The sequence below is a fragment of the Acanthochromis polyacanthus genome, chromosome 21 (genome assembly GCF_021347895.1).
Source record: "Acanthochromis polyacanthus isolate Apoly-LR-REF ecotype Palm Island chromosome 21, KAUST_Apoly_ChrSc, whole genome shotgun sequence".
Lineage (NCBI taxonomy): Eukaryota > Metazoa > Chordata > Actinopteri > Pomacentridae > Acanthochromis > Acanthochromis polyacanthus.
This window is the reverse complement of record NC_067133.1, coordinates 9,107,729-9,131,385: the sequence shown is the minus strand read 5'-3', so window position 1 is coordinate 9,131,385 and position 23,657 is coordinate 9,107,729. Positions and strand designations below refer to the sequence as shown.

The window sequence follows — 23,657 nt, the reverse complement described above, 5'->3', positions numbered from 1 at the left end:
TCATGTATGATAAGTTTAAGCACCACCAGGAATTTGAAAATCCAAGTATTTGTTGTGTTTTTACAGCTTCAAACTCTGAATTTCTGCATTTTAAAAAAAAATTAATATGACTTTCAATGTCACAAGCCAGTTCTCATTCTCTTTCAGGTTGTAGTTTTGGTTTTGTTCTTCTTTGTCATGCTGGTATAATCATTTTCTGTCACCAGTATGTTGGTTTATCCACAGACATTCATCTTAAATGTCACCTTCTGGACTCCTGCAGCCACCAGGACCACTTGACTTATCAGCGTTTTGCCACAAAACAAAAGCTCCGCCGCTCGGCTCGGCGCAAAAAGCAGCTCTGAACCTTTTCGGACAACAAAAAGCGGCTAAGATGAAACGCAAGGCGAAACCAAAAAGGCACAAAAGCGTCTGATGAGGTGACAGGAATGAGTGCGATTGTAACGGAGAACAAACGGCGGGTTTGATTGCAGTAATGAGCGAATGGTTTTAACAGGTGGAAGCGTAGCTGTGGAAGTGAACAATCCCTCCTCATTAGTAGGCAAATGAATTCAATCACCTCTCTGATAAATCCCTGCAAAGTGGAGCGTGGCTGCAGCCGAGCAGCTTTAAGAGGTGCAGAGCTGCTAATGCTTCGTCCTCATCGACTCCTAACTAAGATCGGCCTCGACGCAACCGCTGGCCTCCAGCAAACAAACCCGACTCGCAGAGGTCGGAGCTCCACAGGGAGAGGAGACAAGGATTTTTCTTTTTCCAATCGCTTTACAAATTTTATTCATCCGTCCCCGGTGAGGAGGACTGCAGAGAGCTGCTGCTTCAAGAGGAGGCAAGAAACGCAAAACCTGAAGAAGCAAACTAGTTTTCCACTGAGGTTAGAAAAGAGTCAGGAAGGCTTCTAAAGCAGGATGAAAAATATTAAAGAAATATGATAAAAAAAAAATCTGGAACTTAATGCATTTTTTCCCCTTTTTGATTTATATATTTTCCAGTATTTTTGAAATAAAATGTAAAAAAAATATATAAAATCACACAAAAAAACTGAATTTAGATGTCTAATGTAAAGCAGTAAAATCTGCTACTGTGAATAACCAAAAACTAGCAAGTAATTCAGCTTTTTGTTAATAGTTTAGTTAAATATCCTCCATTAAACAGTAAAATAAAAAACATCTCTTAATCACATGTAAAATTTTAATGACTGAAAATTGTTTTTTTCCTGATATTTTCATTTCTTATTTATTAATCTATTGATGCTCTTTAAGCTAGAATTTTTTAATTTTTTTGTGTCTAGATCTGAGAAAAGCTTTGTAATATCACACTAGGAAAAAAAATAAACTAAAAAAAATAAATCTGGAATTTCACAAATTTTTTTCATTTTCATTCACTTTTTTCAGATCTGATTTTTTGGTATTTGTGAAAAAAATTATATAACAGATTTCAAAAACAGACTGACATTAAACAGTAAAATCCTGTAACTTTGAATAACCATTGAACTAGCAAATATCTTTTTTTGTTTTTGCTTTCATTGCAGTTTCCAAAGATTTCTTTTTTTTACTGAAATATCTTTCGATAAACATTAAAAACTCCACAAATACACTTAATCACATGTAAAATTTTATTGACTGAATAATACTGCATTTTTTCAGATGTTTTAATTTATTTTTCATTATTATTCACAGTATTTTTACTTTTAATTTGTTGTGCTCCTGAGTCTAATTTTTTTAAAATTTTATTTTACATTTAGTTTTTGTCCAAATCAGAGAAAATCATAGAAACATCACAAATCAGATTTCTTTGTATTTGTAAAAAACACAAAATACGACATATTACAAATTTTAAATAGGCAAAGGAATTGCAATTATTTTTCTTCTCAGTTTTGACAAAATGAAAAAAAATAAAATTTAACAAATATTTCCTTCTCATCTGTAAAAAAAAAAAAAAAGTCCTTTAATAAATATTAAAAAGAAAAAATACACACAATTTAATGTCAAATTAATGTGAGAAAACATTTTAAATATGACAAATTATTGCATTTCATGTGATGATCATTTTCTGTTACGTTACAGTTTTTTGGGGCAGGAAAATTACTTTTTTTCATAGGTAGTTCGTTTGCAAATCAGAGCAAAACATGAGAACTCCATCACTACTTTCTGCACCGAGACGACCCGCAGACTGTAATCATGGATTCAGATTTGTAAATATGGATCAGACGTGGGCCAAACAGTCAAGAAAAAAACCCAACACAGTTCAGAGAAACGCCTTCGCCGAGGCCGTGACATTTGCAGCATCAAAGGCCGATCGATGAATCGGTTGCGTTCGAGCGGAGACACAAGTGCAGCATTTGGCAACAGCTTAGACTGAGTCAGATCAAACTAATCTCTCCACGCCTGGCAACAAATCCACTCTGCAGCCGCAATCAATTCGTTAGGCTGCCTCTTCATCAACACACACACACACACACACACACACACACACACACACACACACACACAGATGATTAGCTTGTCCCACTTAATCACTTCCTATTACAGACACCTGCAAGGTTGCAACAGTCTCGTGTGATTATGTGCAATCACCGAAATGCCACATTTGAATGATAAGCAGCTCGGAACGCGACGCTCTGCAGAACTATTAGCTATTCTCGTGCATAAAAAAAAGTTGCAGGGAAAAAAAAAAATAAAGACACGCAAATATAATCTCTAGCACGTAATTTTGCATATGCTGTGCGGGCGTATGAATACACAGCAGCTCCCACACTGCTGGGCCCAGCCGGTCTATCTGCTGTGGATAAAAGACTCAGCTCCCTTATCAGCTTCCTCATAGAGGAGCCGGAATGAAGGCGTTTACTCAAATGAAAGAGGAAGCTTCTGGAGATAAGCCGAGAGAGACGGAGCCCAACTAAGCTTTCAGATTGGAACGGAGGGGGGAAGAGGATGGATGGATGGATGGATGGATGGATGGATGGCTGGATGGCTGGATGGTGCAGATGTGTGCGCGCAGAGGAGGAAGTGTGCAGCTTGGAAGTGCTTACATAAAGAGCATTTAGAGGATGTGGGTGTGAAAGCCATTGTGTTGACCTCCAGTATTTAGCCCGAGCCGGCGTGCATGTCTACCTTCTGTCTATGCTCGTGCCCAGAGCTGCTGGCCCTGTCTGCACAGCGAGCTGGCACATCTTCGCTGCCGAGCCTGCGCTAGAATAACCCACTTCAAAGAGGCCCATTGTCACACACTAATGTGGCGAACGACAGCGAGCGCCGCAGAAATCAGCACACAGCGTGACTGGATATTCCCTCCGAGTCGCTCTGAAAGCTGGAGGAGGAGGAGGGGGGGAAAAGGAGAGGAAGGGCGGCGTGGGAGGGGATGAAGAGGGAAGAGAAGTGAGAGGGAGAGGTTTGTTCACAAACACACTGCCGTGCCAACATTAATCATGTAGGCGCTCATAAAATCATTAGAGCCGATCATTCCAGTCAGGCTCGCTCCACCAAAGAAGCAAGAATGCCAATTTCTGTCACAACACACACTCACACACCTTTGTAGTGCAAAATATCAGCACAGACACCTGAACTAAACAGCAGGCCGACTGGCACAAATTGTTTTATACATCATTATGTGCATGCCTCCACAGACACCCACTGACTTCATGTACCTGCACTGCATTTTTATAATGTAGAAATGCATATAATTAAATGTGAGTATATGTTTGCAGGAGTTGTTTACTAAACACACTATATATTGAATGACTACAGCTGGACTACATGCACAGAAAGCACAAATCATATCTTTTAGTGACTGCATTTTGTCAATTTATTTATATATATTCATCATTATGATGCCACCCCCATGTTTGCACCATGATGCTGCCACCACCATGCTTCACGTCATGATGCCGCCACCACCATGCTTCACGTCATGATGCCGCCACCACCATGCTTCACGTCATGATGCCGCCACCACCATGCTTCACGTCATGATGCCGCCACCACCATGCTTCACAGTGGGGATGGTGTGTTTTTGATAATGTCTAATATTTAGTGTCCATCAAATATAGCATCTAGTCTGATGGCCAAAAACACAATTTTGGTCTCACCAGACCAGAGAGCCTTCTTGCTGTTGACTTCCGAATCTCCCACATGCCTTCTGTTAAAGTTTTTCAACAATTTCTGTAACAACTCATGCACCTTTGTAGTGCAACATTTCAGTACAGACACCTGAACTAAACAGCTGGCCAACTGGCACAAATTGTTCTACACATCATTATGTTTGTGCCTCCACAGACACCCACTATCCGTGTCCCTATGTTGCCCGTTATTATTTACAAATACATATTCATATGCTCTTTATGTATGTGATCACACAACACATTTCTTACAATTATTGTAAGAAAATGTGTTTGTGTGCAGAAAATGCTCGCTATATGTACACCGATAACTTCGTCTTGACTGTAGAAAATGCAAACTGTATCTTTCAGGAATTGCATTGTGTCAGTTGACGTATGTGTATTCACAGTGATACCGCCACCACCATGCCTCACATCATGATGCTACCACCACCAGGCTTCATGGTGGGAATGATGTTGAGCATTTGGTCTCCACTAAACACAGCGCCTAGTCAGATTGTTGACTTCCTGATCATCCTTGACCTCACAGACAGTTCTTGAATGAAAATGGACCAAATCTAACCTTAAAATCATGACATTTCACCAAAATCGCTTTATTCTCATTTTAAAAATTTCCAAAACGTAACTGTTAGCATGTTGCGGTTTTAAACTAAAAATGCTGTGCTCTTTGATGCAGCCATGGAGTCATCACTGTTTATCCAACCAACCAATAGACTCGCAAAATAAAATCTGATCATTTTCCAGTCAACTGGGCTGAACTGCAGGCGGCGTTTACACAGAGAAGATAGGAGACGAGCATAGAAACTCATCAAAAATGCAAGCAGTAAAGTATCTCTAGTATGTGGAGCCACCATTTTTAATCAGTATACGGTTCAGAGAGTTAAAAGCATGAGAAAATATTCACTTTACTTGCTGTTAATTTCTGTTGCAGGGCAGCTTTTTCATTTATATTGCAGCTTCTCGCTCTACTGTGTGTGCATCCAGCATTCCCGTATATATTATGCTGTGCATCCAGGACAATGATTGGATATTAATTCCCAGCCGCCGTAATTAATCTGAAGGGCGGCGGGCTGTTAAACACTCATGAGACTTGGCGCGCTAAAGGTGGAGGTCAGCATCTCCGACGGCTAACAAAGAGCTGCAGCAAAGACGGCGGTTAGAGTCGGATCGGTGCGCCTCCTGTTTACACTTACCACCATTTACACACTAGCTGCACTCCATTATGCGTATTGGACCCTGGAGTATTGCAGATTGGTGGTCAGGGCAAGACGTCCTGATAGCTGGAGTCGACTGTAAAAAAGAAAAAAAAAAAAAAATCGATGGCCTTTGGTGCTTTCACAGCCGCTGATCCTTATGTTTGGAGAGCGAGCTATATGGACAGTCTGGTTCAACATCCTAGAAATGCACTTGAGACAGAAAGACGGTCCATTTTGCTTTGGCATTTCTATACTTTCTTCACACCAGCTTGTTCCTCCTCCTTGTCTGCACTCATCTTCCTCCAGTCTGCTGTTCTTTAGCTCGTCTCTCACTCATTTAAGTCGAGGTCAGAGCGTGAAGTGGACCGGTCGCCCACTTCAACTGAAAGCCGTCTTACCTGAAGAATTTAAAAAAAAAAAAAACAACAACAACAAAGAAATGCACAGAGGCTGACGTGTTTCCCTTCAAGGCCTCCATCTTTAGCCTTAGCGCCCTGGGAACAGGAGGCTAAGTGTTGAGGTTTTGGTTGCAGGAGGCAACGTGGGACCATTTCTCATGTTGTCAGGGCTCCCGCTGGGCCTCACATATGCCTGGAGCTCTCGGCATCCAGAAGCCGTCGCTGCAGCAGGCGGCCCAATCAAACCCACGCCGTCACTTCACCGAAATGACTTGAACTGTCACTCACACACAGGCATTTTCCCCACAGGAGGCCGAGGGGCAAGAAAGGGCCACGTACGAGCCATGCATTCAAACCCCGAACGTGCAGAAGAAGGCGTTTAGCTTCTGTCACAATCTTTTACACTAACAGCTTCTACTACATAAAGTGTCTTTTCTTCTTTTATTGCTGTTTAATGTTGAATCATAGTCCAATTATTATTATTTTTTTTTACAAGAATTAGCAAGAAATTCAAAGTGAAAACAGACTTCTAGAAAGTAATATGAATTAAATAAAATATAAAATGCAAAGTTAGGGATTGCATAAGGATTTGCTCCCTTCGAGTCAGTATTTAGTAGGAGCACTTTTAGCTGCCGTTCCAGCACTGAGCTTTGCACATCTCGACGCTGCAATTTTACTTCATTCTTTTTCTGTAAAAGTGCTGTAACTCTGTCAGGTTACACAGGGATTGAAAGTGAAGTGATCTTTTCAAGGCCAGACATTAATTCCCAGTTGGACTGAGGTCTGGTCTCTGACTCGGCCTCCAGAACTTTCACCTTGTTGTCTTTAAACCGTTTCTGTGGAGCTTCAGTTGTTTGTTTCGGCTCACTGTCTGGATGGAAAACAAATCTTCTCCAAGTCTCAGTTCTCTTCAGACTGCATCAGGTTGTCCTCTGGGATTTCTCTAGACTTTGCTGCATTCATTTTACCCTCTACCTTTACAAGCCTTCCAGGACCTGCTGCTGAGGAACATCATGATGCTTCCACCACCATGCTTCACAGTGGGGATGCCGTTTTTGTGATGATGTGCCATGTTTGGTGTTCTCCAAACATGGCATCTAGCTTGATGAACAAAAAGCTGAATTTTGGTCTCCTCAGACCAAAGAACCTTCTTCCAGTTGACTTCAGGGGTGAATACTGTATGCACACACAAAGGAAAAGACCTCATGAATGGATGGGGTCAGGGGAAGGCCAGCATCGAATAGCAAATTCATTGATTTGCGACCTCTGCTCTTTGCTGACCTCTAACCTGTCTGAAAGGCGCCTGCAGCTTTCTGTGGACAGGTCTAATTATTGCTATCGCCACAGTCCGCCCACTCACCCTGCACCCATCTGAATATCGTTCCCACACAAAAACCCACTCTGAAACAAATTTACATACAAATATGAAATTTCACTTTGATTTATGACGTGCTACATATCCAGCTACTTCCACATTTTCTCTCAGCAATTGTGCATTTCAGGAAAGACATAAATCAAGACGTAAGTCCAGCAGCATTTTCAGATCAAAGGTTTTGCTCCATTTTTAAAAAGCACTCTACTGATTTAGAACGGTTAACACCGTTATTTAAACGTCACGATAGATGGGTAAAAGACAAAGGATGCAGCAGAATCAAAGACATTCTATGCCACATACTCTTCTTTTTCTTACAGCTGCACAATATATTGTTTCACTGCGATGTGAAAATTTACCCAAACACATCAAACTAAAGCTTTTTTGCTGCTTCACACAAAAAGAAACTTGCACAGTTTTCACTTTCCAAGACTAATCTACGAGAGAATTCTGTCCACCAAAACATAATTTACTCTTATTTAGGGTTTCTTGCATTTACTGAGTTATTAACTTTATCTACTAGACGCAGAGTTTGTTGAAATGAAGTTTCCATGAGTGCGGACCAAAAAAATTAAGTGAGGAACATGAGAGAAACACGAGAAATGAAGGTTTAGTTGCAAAAAAGAAACAACATCAGTTGTATGACTGCACACAATCACAATTTTGGCTTTTCATAATAAAATCTGCATGATCCATTGTGACAATGATGTATTAAATTCTCCAGTCACATAAGACAGCCCATGTAGAGGAAATCCCTTGGTTTCAATTTGGATAAATCTGATATTAGAACACCACATATTATAAATCTCCAAAATGACTTAGAAATCATCCAAAATGTCTTGGAACTTGCCCAAATTAATCCAAAATAACTCCAACAACTTGTCCAAAATGTTCAATCAGGAAAAATCTAACACTAGTTGCAGTAGCAGTAACTGAGTGGAGACTAGAGGCTTCTCTGTGCACTGTCGACTTGGCAGTTTCTACTGTATCTTGAAATTACAAAAAAACTGTCCTAAATTGTCTCCATAATTACTCAAAATGTGTCCAAAATTACTCAATTCGTACAGTACTGCAGTAACTGAGTGGAGACTAGAAGCTTCTCTGGGCACAGCCGACTAGTTAGCTTCTACTGTAGCCTGGATGTGAAGTGTTTAGGAAACATCTGTAAATTACAATGTCTATTGATGAGCAAATGTTCAGCAACTGAGGTGTTTTGGGAACTATTCTACTCATATTAGATGCTATGATTTATTTTGCTCTAGAGATTAGCACATTAGCAAGAATGCAGCACAACATGAAAGTGAAAGGTCTTCATACACCACATAGGAAAGGTTCCAAACTGCTTTTTTGAGATATCTTTTAATTCATGTTTTGCATGCTTTCATTGCTATGCATGTTTTTTTGTATTGCAATATATATCGCAGGAAAAAAAACATTGCAATGCGAGTTTTTTGCAATATCGTGCAGCCAGACCAATAAAATGGTCTAAAGAGCATCGTGCTACTGTAGCAGCACCTAATGGAGCCTCCAGCTTCTAACTTACTGCTCTCCAAACCCTAAATTTCTTTTATTTTCCAACTTTAGTCTTCATTTGTGTCAATGTAATACTCCCTCTGCAGCCACAAAATGCACCACCCAACTTTTCTTCTACACACCCTGAGTTACACCTGTAAAGACTTTCCTGTGATAAATGGGGTTTCCATTTAACAGACACACACAAAGAAAATCAATCACAGTCAAATACACTCATTTCTACGCTAAAAGACTGGGATAAAACACCCCACATTGTGAGTAGAAGGTGTGACTCACACCTGAATAGCAGCATCTCACCACAAAATGACTCCTCAAGAGGACCGAGAGATTGACGATTCGCTACGAGAGCTTCCATGAATAGAATCAGTCTTTAAACTCGTGAACTGATCTCTACTGGGAAAGATAAAACAAGCTCAAGATTAGTGACTACAGTGAAAAAAAAGTGAAGGGAGAAAGAGTTCTGGAGAAATAACACATCCCATTGTTCCCGTTACCTAGAAGCAGCGGCAGACTGGCACATTAAAGTGAAAAAGTGCCACATGAACACATCGACAACGGCATAAAAGTGGGATAGAAGTTCACTCCGGTGGGAGAGCATATAAACCGCAGTAAGATGAGAAACAATAAATATGAAATAATATACTATTAGTGGCAGCAGCAGGCAGTTCTTTCATTTTCACAGAGGTTTTATGTAGAGGACACGGACTAATAGAGGCGGAGGTGATGAAAAATAAAAAAGTCATTGCGGCTGCATGTCTGTCATTGGGTGTTTGTGGAGCTAATAGAGTCGGTTATTTGTCTTCGCCGGGTGGATTTGACCAGGAGCTGGAGAGCTGCCACCTTCATCCCTCTGGTCCATGAGGGATGAAAGAGAAGACAGGAGGCTGTGGAGATCCATCCATCATAATGCCTCTACGCCTTTGCTTTCACACTCAGTCAGTCCAGACAGAAGCCCACAGCTGCTTCAGCCAAAGAGACATTTAGCAAAAACACTCAGTCGAAGTGGCTTTTCCTTTTTAACCCTCTGATCCCTAGAAACAGATGACGGGTTTGAAAGGCATTTGTATTATTGTAATAAAGAAATCGCCGAAATTACACCACTTATCAGAGTCAGAAATGGCAAAAAATGAAAGATTCAACAGATTTTCATCTTTGTGAAGGTTCAGTTCAATCAGGAAATGAACCAAACACTAGATTTAAATCATGATGTTTGATCAAAATCTCTCAATTCTACGTGACAAATATTTATTTAAAAACTGCCCAAAAAAAATGAACAGTTCGGACAGAAACAGAAAAACTTCTGTTTCTGTCAGAAACACAAAAAATTCTGCACTGCAAATCACAACCATAAACCCATGATTGACTCAGATATGACCAACAGCAACATGATGAAAATTCAAGGACTTCTGGCCAAAGTGCGAGTAAAAAAAAAAAAAAAAAGCATAACAAGACAAATAAGGAGGAAGTGTAATTTAAAGTATTATGAAAGTATTAGTAATGCTTGAAATGTGCAGGATTGTGCTAAATTACACAGTATGTAGCAAAAAGTAGGGAGGAGACAAGAATGGAAAAACAACAACATAAAAACATTGAAAAAATACAGAATATAGAAGCATGATTCGGACAAGTATGTTGCCTGACTTGAATCCAGTAGAACAACAAACACACAGAGGTTGGAAAGGAATGCTAGATTTTAAAATCGCCAAAATTAAACCATTTATCAGAGCCAGAAACTGTAAAAAATGAAAGCTTCAACAGATTTTCACCTTTGCGAAGTTCTTTGATCCTGTTATGTGCAATGAACAGTTCAATCAGCAAAATTAACCAAAGTCTAGTTTTAATTATAATATTTGATCAAAATCTCCAATCTAAAAAAATGCCTAAAAATAAACACAAATCAGATTTTGCAAAAAAAAAAAAAAAAAAAAAAAAAAAAAGATAAAGAAAAATTCTGCACTCCATGACAAAATCATGAAACTATGACTGACTCAGATAAGACCAGCAGTCACATGAAAAATAAATTCAAGGTCCTTTCAGCTGAATTGCAGAATCATAATCAATTTTTACACGCGAGGAGTTTGTCTCAGTGTTTTGGTACATAACAGTAAAACCTTGACAAGTAGAAATGTTTTAACAAAACATAAAAGTCAAACAACCCAAGTGCTACAAGACAAATGAGGAGGAAGTGAAGCAAATCCTTTTAAAAATCGACAAATTACATCAGAGTCAGAAACTGTAAAAACAGGAAAACCCTACAGATATTCACCTTCCTGAAGGCCCTTGAACTAACCAAATTTTTCTAACGCGTTCGTTTAAAAAAATAGCCAAAAAATAACTGTTTGCACAAACTAAATTGTATAAAAAGTAAAATATTCTGCACTTTGTGGTACAACTTTGAGGCAATGACTGATTCAGCTGTGACCTACAGTCATGGAACAAAAATTCAAGGATCTTTTGGTGGAACTCTTTAAACTGATTTTTCGTAATTGTTGGTTATTTTTGTATCTTTTTGTGTCGTTTTTGCATCTTTTTGGGTATTTGTGTCATTTTTATCTGGCATTTTTGCAAAATGTGTCATTTTTGCATCTTTTTGGGTATTTGTGTCGTTTTTATCTGGCATTTTTGCAAAATTTTGTGTTATTTTTGCATCTGTCTGTCTTGATTGCCAGTTATTTTTACATCCGTTTTTTTTTTTTTTGCATCGTTCTGTGTCATTTTGGCATCTGGTCTGCCTTACATTTATTTGTAGCATTTTTGCCTGTTACTTTTACATTTTATGTCATTTTTGATCTTTTTCTCGTCTTTCTGGGTAATTACTGCCTTTTATTTTTGCATCTTTTTGTGTCATTGCTGTATCTTTCTGTGCCTTTGTGTCATTTTTGCATCTTTAAGTTTCCTTTTTTGTCACTTTTGCATCTTCTCTGCCTTACATTTTATTTGTGGCATTTTTTGCCTGTTATTTTTGCTTTTTATATCATTTTTGGTCTTTTGAATCTTTCTGTATGTTATTTTTGCATCTTTTTGTGTCTTTTTTGTCTGCTATTTTTGCATCTTTTATGCCATTATTAGATCTTTATGCATCTTTTTGTGCCTTTGTGTCATTTTTGCCTGGTATTTTGGCATCTCTTGTCATTTCTGCATCTTTCAGTATCCTTCTAGCGTTATTTTTTGCATCTTTCTGCACCTTTGTGTCATTTCTGCTTGTCATTTTTGCATCTTTTTGTGTCTCTTAATTTCATTTTATGTTTGTGTTTTACAGTACTAGAGGGTCACTCTGCACAGAAGACATTTCGGCGTTCTCTCTCTCCTTCATGGTTGTTCTGTTTCCATAGAGGTACAGGACTTTACATTGTGGCTATAAATGAACCCAGAGTGAGGAGCAGAAAACAAACTGACCAGAAACTGCTTCTAGTTGACTTTTAGGAGCCCGACGGTTTGATGATGGTGGTGGGAAACAGACCAAAGCTGGAGTCCGGCAGCCCTTCCTTTTCATTAACCTCCTCGTTTACTCCCCCTCCACCTGTACAGCCACTTCAAAACAGACGTTCTACTGCTGCCTGCTGCTCGGGAAGCCCTGCAGGCTCGTCGCTTTACAACTGGAAGGACGAGTGGACGCCACAAGGTCACGGTCCAGACGATACATTAGGCTCCTGTTGTGGCTACAAATCTGAGCGTATAAACTGATAAACCAGCCCGAGTCTGATTTTCTATTAATCTTCTCCTTCCAGGGTGCGGTCGGGCCTCTCAGACTGTAATCCTAACCCCATGTAATTACCCCGTGATCAAGACTGGGACCCTGTTCGTTGCAGATTAGCCCCCATGCATTCCCAACCAACCCCCTCTACCTCAGATCCCGCAGATAAAGTGGAAGACCCGCTCCCGAAAAGGCCTGTAATCAGCCTGAAACCTCTGACTGCGTGGACGGAGGGGTGAGGGGCGACGATTTGAGCCTCCATAACCAACTTTTCTACAAAATACCATCCTCTAACCGCTGTAGAAGAAGCCACAGCAGCCCCTTGAAAGCCAACAAACCAGCTTAAACGAAAAACGGCTTAAAGGTGGCGCACCAGGAATTGGAGATTAAAAGAAGGTGGGTTTTTGGGGGAAATATCTGGAAAAATGCTAATGTGGCAACCATTTGCATGAGTCATTTGCACGCACCGAAGCCATTTTAAGAGCAGCGAGATCTCAAAGCAAAACGGCACGTGGATCTCGCTCATGGTGAGATCCATCACATCCAGAGGTTACGTCCAAGTCAGCGAGCAACGACGGAGCGTTTCCTCCAAATAAATCACTTTTTTTTGAAACATTCTGTTCAATTTCTGTCTCTGAAACACAACTAAAAGACTACAAATCAACCCTTAGAATACGTGACAACTATTTGGCGGGAGAAACGAGCAGAGGATTGAATCGTACAACAGCGTTTTCAGGTGAATCACAGGAAGCCCAGCGGCTCAAACCCACACAAAAGACCTCCATTCCCCAAATATAATCAGAGATAACAGCGACTTAATTATGCACATGAAGTGAAGAACTTCTCTGTTATGGACTCAACGGGCCGGGTTCTGCACTAGCAGCTCAGATTTAATCAGAAAGACGCCAAACATACCCATTACTTTACGTTTTAACCTTTGAAATAGCCTGAAAAATCTAATAAATCCATTAAAACCTCAATGGAAGTCAGTTTTTATGAAAGCAAACTGCAATATATGCGATTTTAGAAGGATATTTGACTATATATTAAGCAAAAATGTACAACTATTCCAAGAAATGTTTAACCATACACTGGTTTGCAAATATCCAGCAACTCTTGTGCAATTAGTTTAAGATTAAAGGAACATTTATTGATTTATCTGGCTAATATTTGGCTATTTGTCATAATTTATGCAGGCCCTTACTTGAAAGACTGCTTTTTTTGTATTGTTATAGGGGAAAACCAAATATTATTAGCATTTTTGTCAGGGGAACCAACTTCCAGATGGAGAGGAATCCGGATTCTGCTGTTTGGAGACTCCGCACCGTGGCTCATTACGCACACGTTTGGTTTTAGGAGAACCGTTCAGAGCTTCGTATAACTTCACTGATGCACCGAGGTGCACCCAGACGATAGATTTTACAACAAGCCGATGATAAATTCAACCAGAAAAGACTCAGTTTGGGTGTTCGGTGCGTTTTCAGCGACTTTTCGTGCGTCTTTTTTTTTTCGCTCCGTCGGCTGAAAAATGACACTTTGCGATGATTTCTGCATCTAACCTGCGCCGTGCAGCTGCCAGCGTTTCTGTTGGGCTTTGAAAAATTCACTCACCGATCAGCATCGTGCCTCCAGGACCGTATCCGCGTGTCTCCAGCTCGGCGTGTCACCTTTGCGTAAAATCGCTAAAAAGAAATTTACGCACTTTTATCCCCAGAGACAGAAGCAGAGAGCGAAAGAGGACGTGCACGACGCGCAGGTGCAGCTCCGCTTTAAGAGCTTCTTCGTTCCTCCTTCTTCTTCTGGTCTTCTGAATTCACTGTATTCCGTTTTTCTTTCCTTCCACCTCCGTGTTTGGTGACCGACCACCTGGAGATCTCGGATCCGACTGATGCGCGTTAGAATCCGGCCGCCGCTGCTGCTCCGCTCGGCCTGAAGGAGGCGAAGACTGGAGCTGCTGGATGAGCTGCTCCGTGTCTCCTCTCTCTCTCTCTCTCTCCTGTCATCTCCTCCCTCCTCCTCTAACTTCCCGCTACAAACCTGAACCACTTCTCATAGAACTAAGAGCTGTAAAGGTCAAAACTACGAGAGGTTTCAATCCAGCAGCCAAAGAGGAGAAGAAAGAAGCAGAACTGAAGCTGGACACGAGAATGGAAACTACACTGTAAAAAATTAACTGTTTTAACTGATTAAAACTGTTATTTTTCCAAAAAATTACAGATGGTATCCAGTAAAAATACAGAAAAAAAGGATCCATTTAAATGTTAACTGTTCACTGTGTCACTTTTCTAAATGTGTTCTTTTACATTTGTCCGTAAAAAAAAGATCTATTTTTTTTTACTGAATTTAAATTGTCTGAAATATTAAATATATTAAAGAAATATTTTTACTTAAACTTGCCTCTACTGGAAGGAAAAAATAGGTGCTTAAAGTGGTAAACAATTGTTTATTTTTCAGATTTTCCCTGTTATGTTAAATTACAGATAATAAAGGAAAAGTCATACGGAGAAAAGCTTTTTATTTATTTTTCTATAGACAGATTTCCTATGGAGCGATAGGAGTGCCAAATCAAAATATAAATAAATAAATAAATAAATGTGGAAATATAAAGAGAAATAAATAAATAAATAAATGTGGAAATATAAAGAGAAATAAATAAATAAATAGGAAAATTTTGTCTTTGCTTTTACCTTTTCTGTTTTTTCCTTTTATTTATTTATTTATTTCTCTTTATATTTCCACATTTATTTATTTAATTATTTATTTCTCTTTATATTTCCACATTTATTTATTTAATTATTTATTTATTTATTTCCCTTTATATTTCCTCAGTCCACCAAGAAAAGGAAAAATGCAAATCAGTTTGCTCTGGGCGGGGATTCTGAACACAGGAGTCCTGCCTGACACCAGCTCCCAGCACGGCTGAAGTGAAGCCATGTCACCGTTGAGCTTCGGCTGATTCTGCCACTGATAAGAAAATAAACATTAATTTACCGAATTAGCAGCGTCCTTTCAGTGTCTGATGGCAGAATCAGCCGAAGCTCCACGGTGACACGGCTTCACTTCAGCCGTGATCGGAGCTGGCGTCAGGACAGAAACCTGTGTGCAGGTACAACTCCCCACCCTGAAAAGGAAGCCCCGCCCAGACGAAACTGATTTGCATTTTTCTATTTCATGGTGTCAGGCCATTATGAAATAACCACCAAGAAATAAAATGCAAATCAGTTTGCTTTCACTTGGTGGACTGAGCTGTCAATCAAATGGCTCTAGGCGGGGCTTCCTCGTCGTTCCTGATCACAGGCCGCTCAGAGGGGCGTGTCGTATCTACTCTTCATATGCCTGTGATCAGGAACGACGAGGAAGCCCCGCCTAGAGCCATTTGATTGACAGCTCAGTCCACCAAGTGAAAGCAAACTGATTTGCATTTTATTTCTTGGTGGTTATTTCATAATGGCCTGACACCATGAAATAGAAAAATGCAAATCAGTTTGCTCTGGGCGGGGCTTCCTTCCCAGGGGGGGAGTCGTACCCGCACACAGGTTTCTGTCCTGACGCCAGCTCCGATCACGGCTGAAGTGAAGCCGTGTCACCGTGGAGCTTCGGCTGATTCTGCCATCAGACACTGAAAGGACGCTGCTAATTCGGTAAATTAATGTTTATTTTCTTATCAGTGGCAGAATCAGCCGAAGCTCAACGGTGACATGGCTTCACTTCAGCCGTGCTGGGAGCTGGTGTCAGGCAGGACTCCTGTGTTCAGAATCCCCGCCCAGAGCAAACTGATTTGCATTTTTCCTTTTCTTGGTGGACTGAGGAAATATAAAGGGAAATAAATAAATAATTAAATAAATAAATGTGGAAATATAAAGAGAAATAAATAATTAAATAAATAAATGTGGAAATATAAAGAGAAATAAATAAATAAATAAAAGGATAAAACAGAAAAGGTAAAAGCAAAGACAAAATTTTCCTTTTTAATTATTTATTTATTTCTCTTTATATTTCCACATTTATTTATTTATTTATTTCTCTTTATATTTCCACATTTATTTATTTATTTCTCTTTATATTTCCACATTTATTTATTTATTTATTTCTCTTTATATTTCCACATTTATTTATTTATTTATTTATTTATATTTTGATTTGGCACTCCTATTGCTCCATAATTTCCTGTCTTTTGATAAATTATGGAAAATATCCAGTAAAATTACAGGAAAAAATATTTAAACATTAACAGTTGTATATTTTTTCTAAATTTGTTCTTTTACATCATTTAGCTTTAGAAGTTTCCTTTTTTTTTACTGAATTTAAAATATTTAATTATTTTACCAACATTTGTCATTATTTAAATGAAATTTTCTTTACTAAAATGGCTAAATAATTGTTTAGTTGAATAAAAAATGCACATATAATCTAGTAAAATTACAGGGGAAAAAAGTATTTTTTCATGTTGATTGAAACAAAGCTGAATAATGAAACAAAATAAATAAAATTAAAAGAAATAATAAACAGGTCAACACTGTAAATAATGTCCACATCAGATTTCTGTATTTGTGACTCCATCAAATTCTATTTACAGATATTTGCTCTTAGTTAAATTATGTTTTATGTATGATCTCAATTTGTAAAATCCTAATTATATATAAATTTGCTTTCAAATAATGGGAAATGTGGACAAATTGATCTTTTTGTGACTTTACTCAATATTGTTTAGAATTTAACAAAACAAGGAATTTTTAAAAAAGTTACAACCTGTTAATGTATATATATATATATATATATATATATATATATATATATATATATAGTATTTTTTAATTATTTTTTAACAGTGGAAATAATGTCCACATTAAAAATCTGAACTTTTACAAATAATATTTTGCTCTCTTGCAGAGGAAGCGACAGGTTTCCATTCTTGCTCTCACAGCCGGTCTGCTCCTCCTTTTGTTCCTCTTCTTGTCCATGCATCACTTGGTGAAGCTGACACATATTCTGGGATTTGAAATTGGCTTGAGAGGCGCCGAGACTCCTGTTCGCGTTAGATTTCCTTTTTGTTGCGATGCTAAGCTATCCTGGAGCCCCGCCAAAGCACATCTCCCAGCGCGCTATCAGGAAGTTAATTACTGCATTAAATTGCTCCCTCTCTGCCCTCCACGCTTCTTCTCCCCCCTTTTGCTCCATCTGAGTCTACATCCTCTCTGCCTTTTTTTTTTATTCCTGCTCTTTTCCCCATCTTCTGACGGTCGCCGGTTTTTCCCACTAAGTGCTGCTTTTAAGGCCTTCGGATGTGATAATAAAAAGCTCCACTGCCGCCTCTGATTCCACGAAGCTCTTCATCGGTGGGTTTGTGAGGGGTTTTCAGATACCCTCCCCAGGGGCAGGTGGAGGACTCGGGGGCAGCTGGGCTCGTCCTGCCGCCTCCTGCCAGCCGGCTTCAGGCCAGTCGAGGCTAATTAGAAACTCGGGAACGACTCCAAGCTGTACATCAGGCGGCCTCAGCCAACACGATTTGTTCTGGCCTGTTTGCTCTATAAGTTGAGAGGGAATCTGTGCTCACACCTCTCAGTGCACGGTGAAAAATTAGTGTTTTCTAACTGCAATCGTTTCTACAAGTTACTGTCATTTTTACTAGTTCGCAGCGGAAGCTAACTAGCAAAATTAGAGAAAACAAGCATTATTTAACATGTTAAACCTCCAAAAGCAAGCAAACATTGTAAATAAGGTCCACTTTTTGTTCAGTGTTTGACCATGGAATTAAATAAAAAAATAAAAATAAAAATTATTGATAGTTATTATTTTAGAGATTAAGTAAATGGCTAAAAAACACAAAAATAACAAAACAATGTTTCTTATTTTAAGAGATTTGTCCTCTTTTGTAATATTACACATAATTACTAGTAGAATCACAGAAAATAAGCATTATTTAACATGTCCACCCTCAAAAAACAAGCAGAAACTGTAAATAAGGTCATTTTCCCCAAACATTGACCAAAACATGTAGTTTTTACAGTATCTAAATGACAAAAAAAAAAGATTTTTGCTGTAATTTTAACAATTAAAAATGGTCTTAAAGACAAAAAAAACACTGTTCCTTGTTTTTGTTTTAATAGATTATCCTGTTTTGTTGTATTATAATTAATAGGAAAATCACAGAAAATTAGCACTATTTAACATGTTAACCCCTCAAAAAACAAGCAAAAATGTCCAACATTTTCTCAGCATATGACCATAAAATTAGACTTTTTTTTTTTTTACTGTATCCGAATGAGCTAATGTATATAAATATACTATTTTAGGGATTAAAAATGCTTTCAAATTTTTCTTGTTTTGGTATATTACAGATAATATCTGCTAAAATCACAGAAAATAAGTACTAATTAACATGTTAATCAAAAAAATTAAAAATGGAAAAAAAAATTAATATCTGCATCAATTCATCATTTAAAAAAATCCTTGACCATTAAATCACAATTTTTTTACTGTATTTGATGAGTGCAACTCTCTTCTGGCAGGTCTCCCTGCATGTACAGTCAAACCTCTACAGATGATCCAGAATGCAGCAGCACGTCTGGTCTTCAACCAGCCCCAAAGAGCTCATGTCACTCCCCTGTTCATCTCCCTTCACTGGCTTCCAGTTGCAGCCAGAATCAAATTCAAAACTCTCCTCCTGGCTTACAAAACATTTACAAGAACGGCCCCAGCCTACCTGGATTCCCTGATCCAGGTCTACTCCCCTTCACGCCCACTTTGCTCTGCATGTGAGAGACGCCTGGTGCTTCCAGCCCAGCACGGCTCCACATCTCTAACCAGACTCTTCTCCTCTGTTGTTCCCAAATGGTGGAACAGACTTTCTACTTTTAAGTCCCTTTCTACTTTTAAGAGACAACTAAAGACTCAATTGTTCAGAGAACACCTGGGCACTTAATCTGACTCCATCTTAGGGGTAGAATAAGTCAGGTGATCCAAAACCCAGCACTTATTTAGCGCTGAGAAAGTAAAAAAAGAAAAAAAAAAAAAAAAAAAAGGGGTGGGGGGTTGGCAATTCTTCTGCAACTTGATGGCAACACCTTTAACCAATCGCACTTGAAGCACTTACTAAAGGTTTTTCCTTATGTCTGAATTCTTGCTTGTGTTGTACGTCGCTTTGGACAAAAGCGTCTGCTAAATGAAATTGTAGAATTGAAATCAGTAGAAATAAAATCCCTATTTTACAGATGTTTGCTGACATTTGACAGAAAAATCATGGACTCAAGGATTCAAAAACGGCAAAAAAAGAAGTCTAATTTCACACATTTTCTTTGAATCGTGTTTTTAAATATTAATAATTAATAATAGTAATTAACTAACAATAATATTAGTTGTAGATTTTAGGTAGAAAATGTATTAAATACAGTAATTATTGCTCAGGACTGTAGCTTTCATGAGATGCGTTTGGTAACATACAAAGGCAAAACCTGGCAAATCAGAAAGAAAACTTATTTAAAATTACAGTGATCACTAAAAATCCAGCCTTTTTCCACCATATGTCATGAGGTTCTTTCTATACCAGCTTGTAAGTTAACATTTAGTTCACATTTTTTCATTTTAAATCATTTTAACATGTTCATTTTATAATGGCTTTATGGAAGGTTAAAGGACTTGTTTCTGCTCTATAGGTCAATAATAAGCTCTTACCAGGGACAGAAGGGCAAATTTGCTTGATGAATTAATGTTTTACAGATGAGTAACAAGTCATTTGGGATAACATTTGGGTTGCCAGTTGTAAAAAAAAAAACCCTCCATTTGTCTGCTGTACATCCTCCAACATTATGTGCCTTTGTCTTTTTATGCAGCTCATTAATTCATCATTTAATTCTCCATCAGTTACCTTCAGAGCGTCGCACCGAAGCACATTCAGAAAGAACTTATCTCCAAACATTTACAGCGTCTTCAGACGTTGCCCTCAGACCATCCATCACATCCACAGCAGAGGAATAACTGTAATGAATGCATTTTAAGTGGCCGTGCCGATGAATTAAAGAGCTGCAGGAAAAGATGTGAGAAGTGATGCTGCAGGAGGGCAAACGCTGGTCAAAGACATTTTTCACAGCCTCCACACAGAGAAGTTACTCGACAAAGTGGTGCAAATCTGAATTCAGTGAAATATTTAGCTCCTGTAAGAATTATCCTGTATATACGACTGCACGCAGCTACGCAGGAACCAGAAATGTGAAAACGGAGCACAAAAAGCAACCACAAATGTGCAAATACAATACAGAAACATGTAAACAATAACAAAATTAGTTTGTTAAACTTTCTGTAAAATGTCCTGCCTTGAAAATTGGTTTCATGATTCTAGCAACTTTAAATGATGCACAGTTAGCTCGCTAACATTTTGCATGCAAAGTTTGGATTAAATATTCATACTTAATTTTGATTTATGGTGAATTTTTATTTGGCTCACAGCTTCCTCTGGCTAAAAAAAAAGACCTAAAGAAGAGACAAAAGGCTGGATAATGTTTTTTAACCTTTTTCTCTAAAAAGGTCATGAAATTGTTGCAAATGTTTGAGTAAATTTTAGGGCTGGACCCGAATATCCCGACTATCCGGATATTCGTTCGCTACGGCACTATCCGGATATTAATTTGGTATCCGAATATTCGGCCCCCCCCACCCCCCCGTCGGACGTTACCGGGCGGAAAGAATATGCCGCGTTACTGTCTTCCCTCCGCCTTCGGCCCACATCAGCTCATCTCATCATGTGATCACATAAACATATACACATATGTCCATGTGATCACTCCCTCTTCCCCCCAGACGAAAATATTCGGAGCTCATCTCTTCCCTGCGCCTTCGGCCCACTTCGGCTCATCCTGCCGTGTTCATCGGCTCATTTCGGCTCATCCATTCGTGTTTGTAAACACCACCCGAATGGACGTGTGGCTGCCGACTTTGACGTCACGTTTCACTTCGTTGCATAAACACAAGACAAGATGCTGAAGACCTCTGCTGAAGACAAAACGAAGGTAACGAAGGTCGGTTTACACTGGGTTCAATCTGTCATCAGGAAATGTTGGCCAGAACTTTCTAAAAATGAAAACGGATCCGAATTTTCAGGCCGTCTGTGTCACAAGCCGCCGCCGCCACTACCGCACCTCTGCTGCCGCACCGCGCCGCCCCCCCTCCGTCGGACATTACGGGGCGGAACGAATATGCGGATATTCATCTTTAATAGGGCCCGAATATTCGGACGCCAGAAACCACCATTCGGGCCAGCCCTAGTAAATTTAGCTTCTTTACTATTCTAAATGGTTCTGTCATGTTCTACCGATGTCTGTCAAAATAATATGAAGACATTTGATGATTTAGACAAATTTAAGATGTCTTGGATGGAAGTTTTACTGCAGTGGCTTAAACAGCTGTGGGACCAAAACCTACTTTAAGAGGAGTGAAATAAGGAATTTTAATGTCAGATTTGCTTCATTTGGCTTGAATATTAGTAACTGACAAATTCTGAGACATCTGGACAAGTAATTTTAAGCAGTTTGTTCTGTTTGAAGACACTATGTTGTAGCAGTTACGCTGCTTCGCTAGTTCGTTTGTTTTTTGCTTGCTATCTGTCTGGAAATACAGGTGGTATTTTGCCACAACAGAATATAGTTTTCTCTAATTTTGGACACATTTTAAGTTATTTTGGACAAGTTTAGTGATTTCAGGCTACAATAGAAGCTAGTTAAGTGTGTCTGCATCAAGAAGCTTCTAGTCTCTACTCAGTTATTCTAGCAACTCTAATTGTACGGGGAAAAAAACTATTTTGGATTAATTATAAATAACATTTGGACATACGTCCAATCATTTTGGAGAGATTTTGATTAACAGGAGCTAGCTGGTCAGCTGTGGACAGAGAAGCCTAGTCTAGTCTCCACCCAGTTACCGCAACAGCTCAAACACCTGAGAGGCCCAAAAATGACTTTAAAAGAGTGAAATAAGGCGTTTGATTGTCCATCCATCCATTCTCTCTTCACCGCTTTATCCTCACTATAGGGTTGTGGGGGGTGGTGGAGTCTATCCCAGTTGACTTGGGCGAAGACAGAGGACACCCTGGACAGGTCGCCAGTCTGTCGCAGGGCTACATATACAGACAAACAATCACACTCACACTTACCGCCAATTTAGAGTAATCAATTAACCTCAGCATATTTTTGGACTGTGGGAGGAAGCCGGAGTACCCAGAGAAAACCCACACATGCACAGGGAGAACATGCAAACTCCATGCAGAATGATCCCGGGCTCAGGCCGGGACTCGAACCAGGGATCTTCTTGCTGCAAGGCGAAAGTGCTAACCACTACGCCAGATGTCACTACGCCATTTGAATGTCAATTGTACTTAATTTGACTAACAAATTCTTTGTCATTTGGACAAGTTTTCAGTAATTTTTAACAATATTTCTTGTCATTTTGGACATGTTTTGCCACGTAGCTACAGTAGAAGCCAGACAAGTGTCGATGCACCAAGAAGCCTCGAGTCTCCATTCAGTTATAGCAGCAGAGAGACCAAAAAAAGATTGAAGTTAGGCATCCTAATGTCAGATTTGCTTAATTTGACTTTAATAGTTAGTAGTCATTTTAGACTCATTTTGGACAGGTTTTTGTAATTTTGGACAAAAGTTCTACTGTTGTTTAATACAAAATAGTATTATAATATATGATAATAGTTCTGCATTCCTGCAGAAAAATAAAATGTCACAATGCCAGTTTTCTCCAACGTCGTGCAGTCTTGTAGATAAACACAGCAACATATTCTGAAGGATATTCTCAGGCTGCTTCTGTTTTGTCGTACAGGAACTTGTGACAAATGCAAATGTGCCTGGCAACAGTGTCTTGTGATCCCAAACACATGCCAGGACGTAATGAGTGACGGACTAAATTATGAGGCAAGCTAACGTTGGCCGACTCGCTGCTCAGCCTCCTCAATTAGAGCTGGCTGTGCCAACCAGGTAATGACTGGCAGCAGCAGCAGCATCTCCAAACCAACCGATTTCATTTCTCTCTTTCTGTAAAATAACATCTAAACTCTTCCCTTTCAAAGTCTGACACTAAGCTCTCACTCTCCAAATTGACATCTCCCTCCTTTTCTCAATCCGTCTGTCAATTTACTGACTTCAGTGGCATATTTTCTTCTTCCCCCTCTGGACCAAGAAGCTTCTCTTTCTCTGACAAACAAATGAATTGAATTGGGAGGAAGTCGGAGCGTGACGGACCGACTGACCGGCCGGCTGCCTGACGGTCTGATGGACTAAATGACGGACAGACTGACAGCAGGGTCGACGGTGAGCAGCCAAAGTAATTTAAAAGATGGGCGGACAAGAAAAAC

At 39.2% G+C, this 23,657-nt stretch overlaps 1 protein-coding gene across 2 annotated transcripts in view; it reads right to left on the bottom strand.

The window, feature by feature from the left end:
- znf385c (zinc finger protein 385C) overlaps positions 1 to 23,657 on the bottom strand; it is a 213,671-nt gene that overhangs the window by 78,351 nt on the left and 111,663 nt on the right. Inside the window, exon 1 of one of the 2 annotated variants that reach the window (XM_022207389.2) lies at positions 13,919 to 14,428. The exons of the other annotated variant lie outside the window; for it this stretch is intronic. Within the exon in view, the coding sequence (XP_022063081.1) occupies positions 13,919 to 13,928 (10 nt within the window). The 5' untranslated portion in view covers positions 13,929 to 14,428. Of the gene's footprint in view, positions 1 to 13,918; positions 14,429 to 23,657 lie in introns of those variants that run through there. 2 annotated transcript variants of the gene reach the window in all.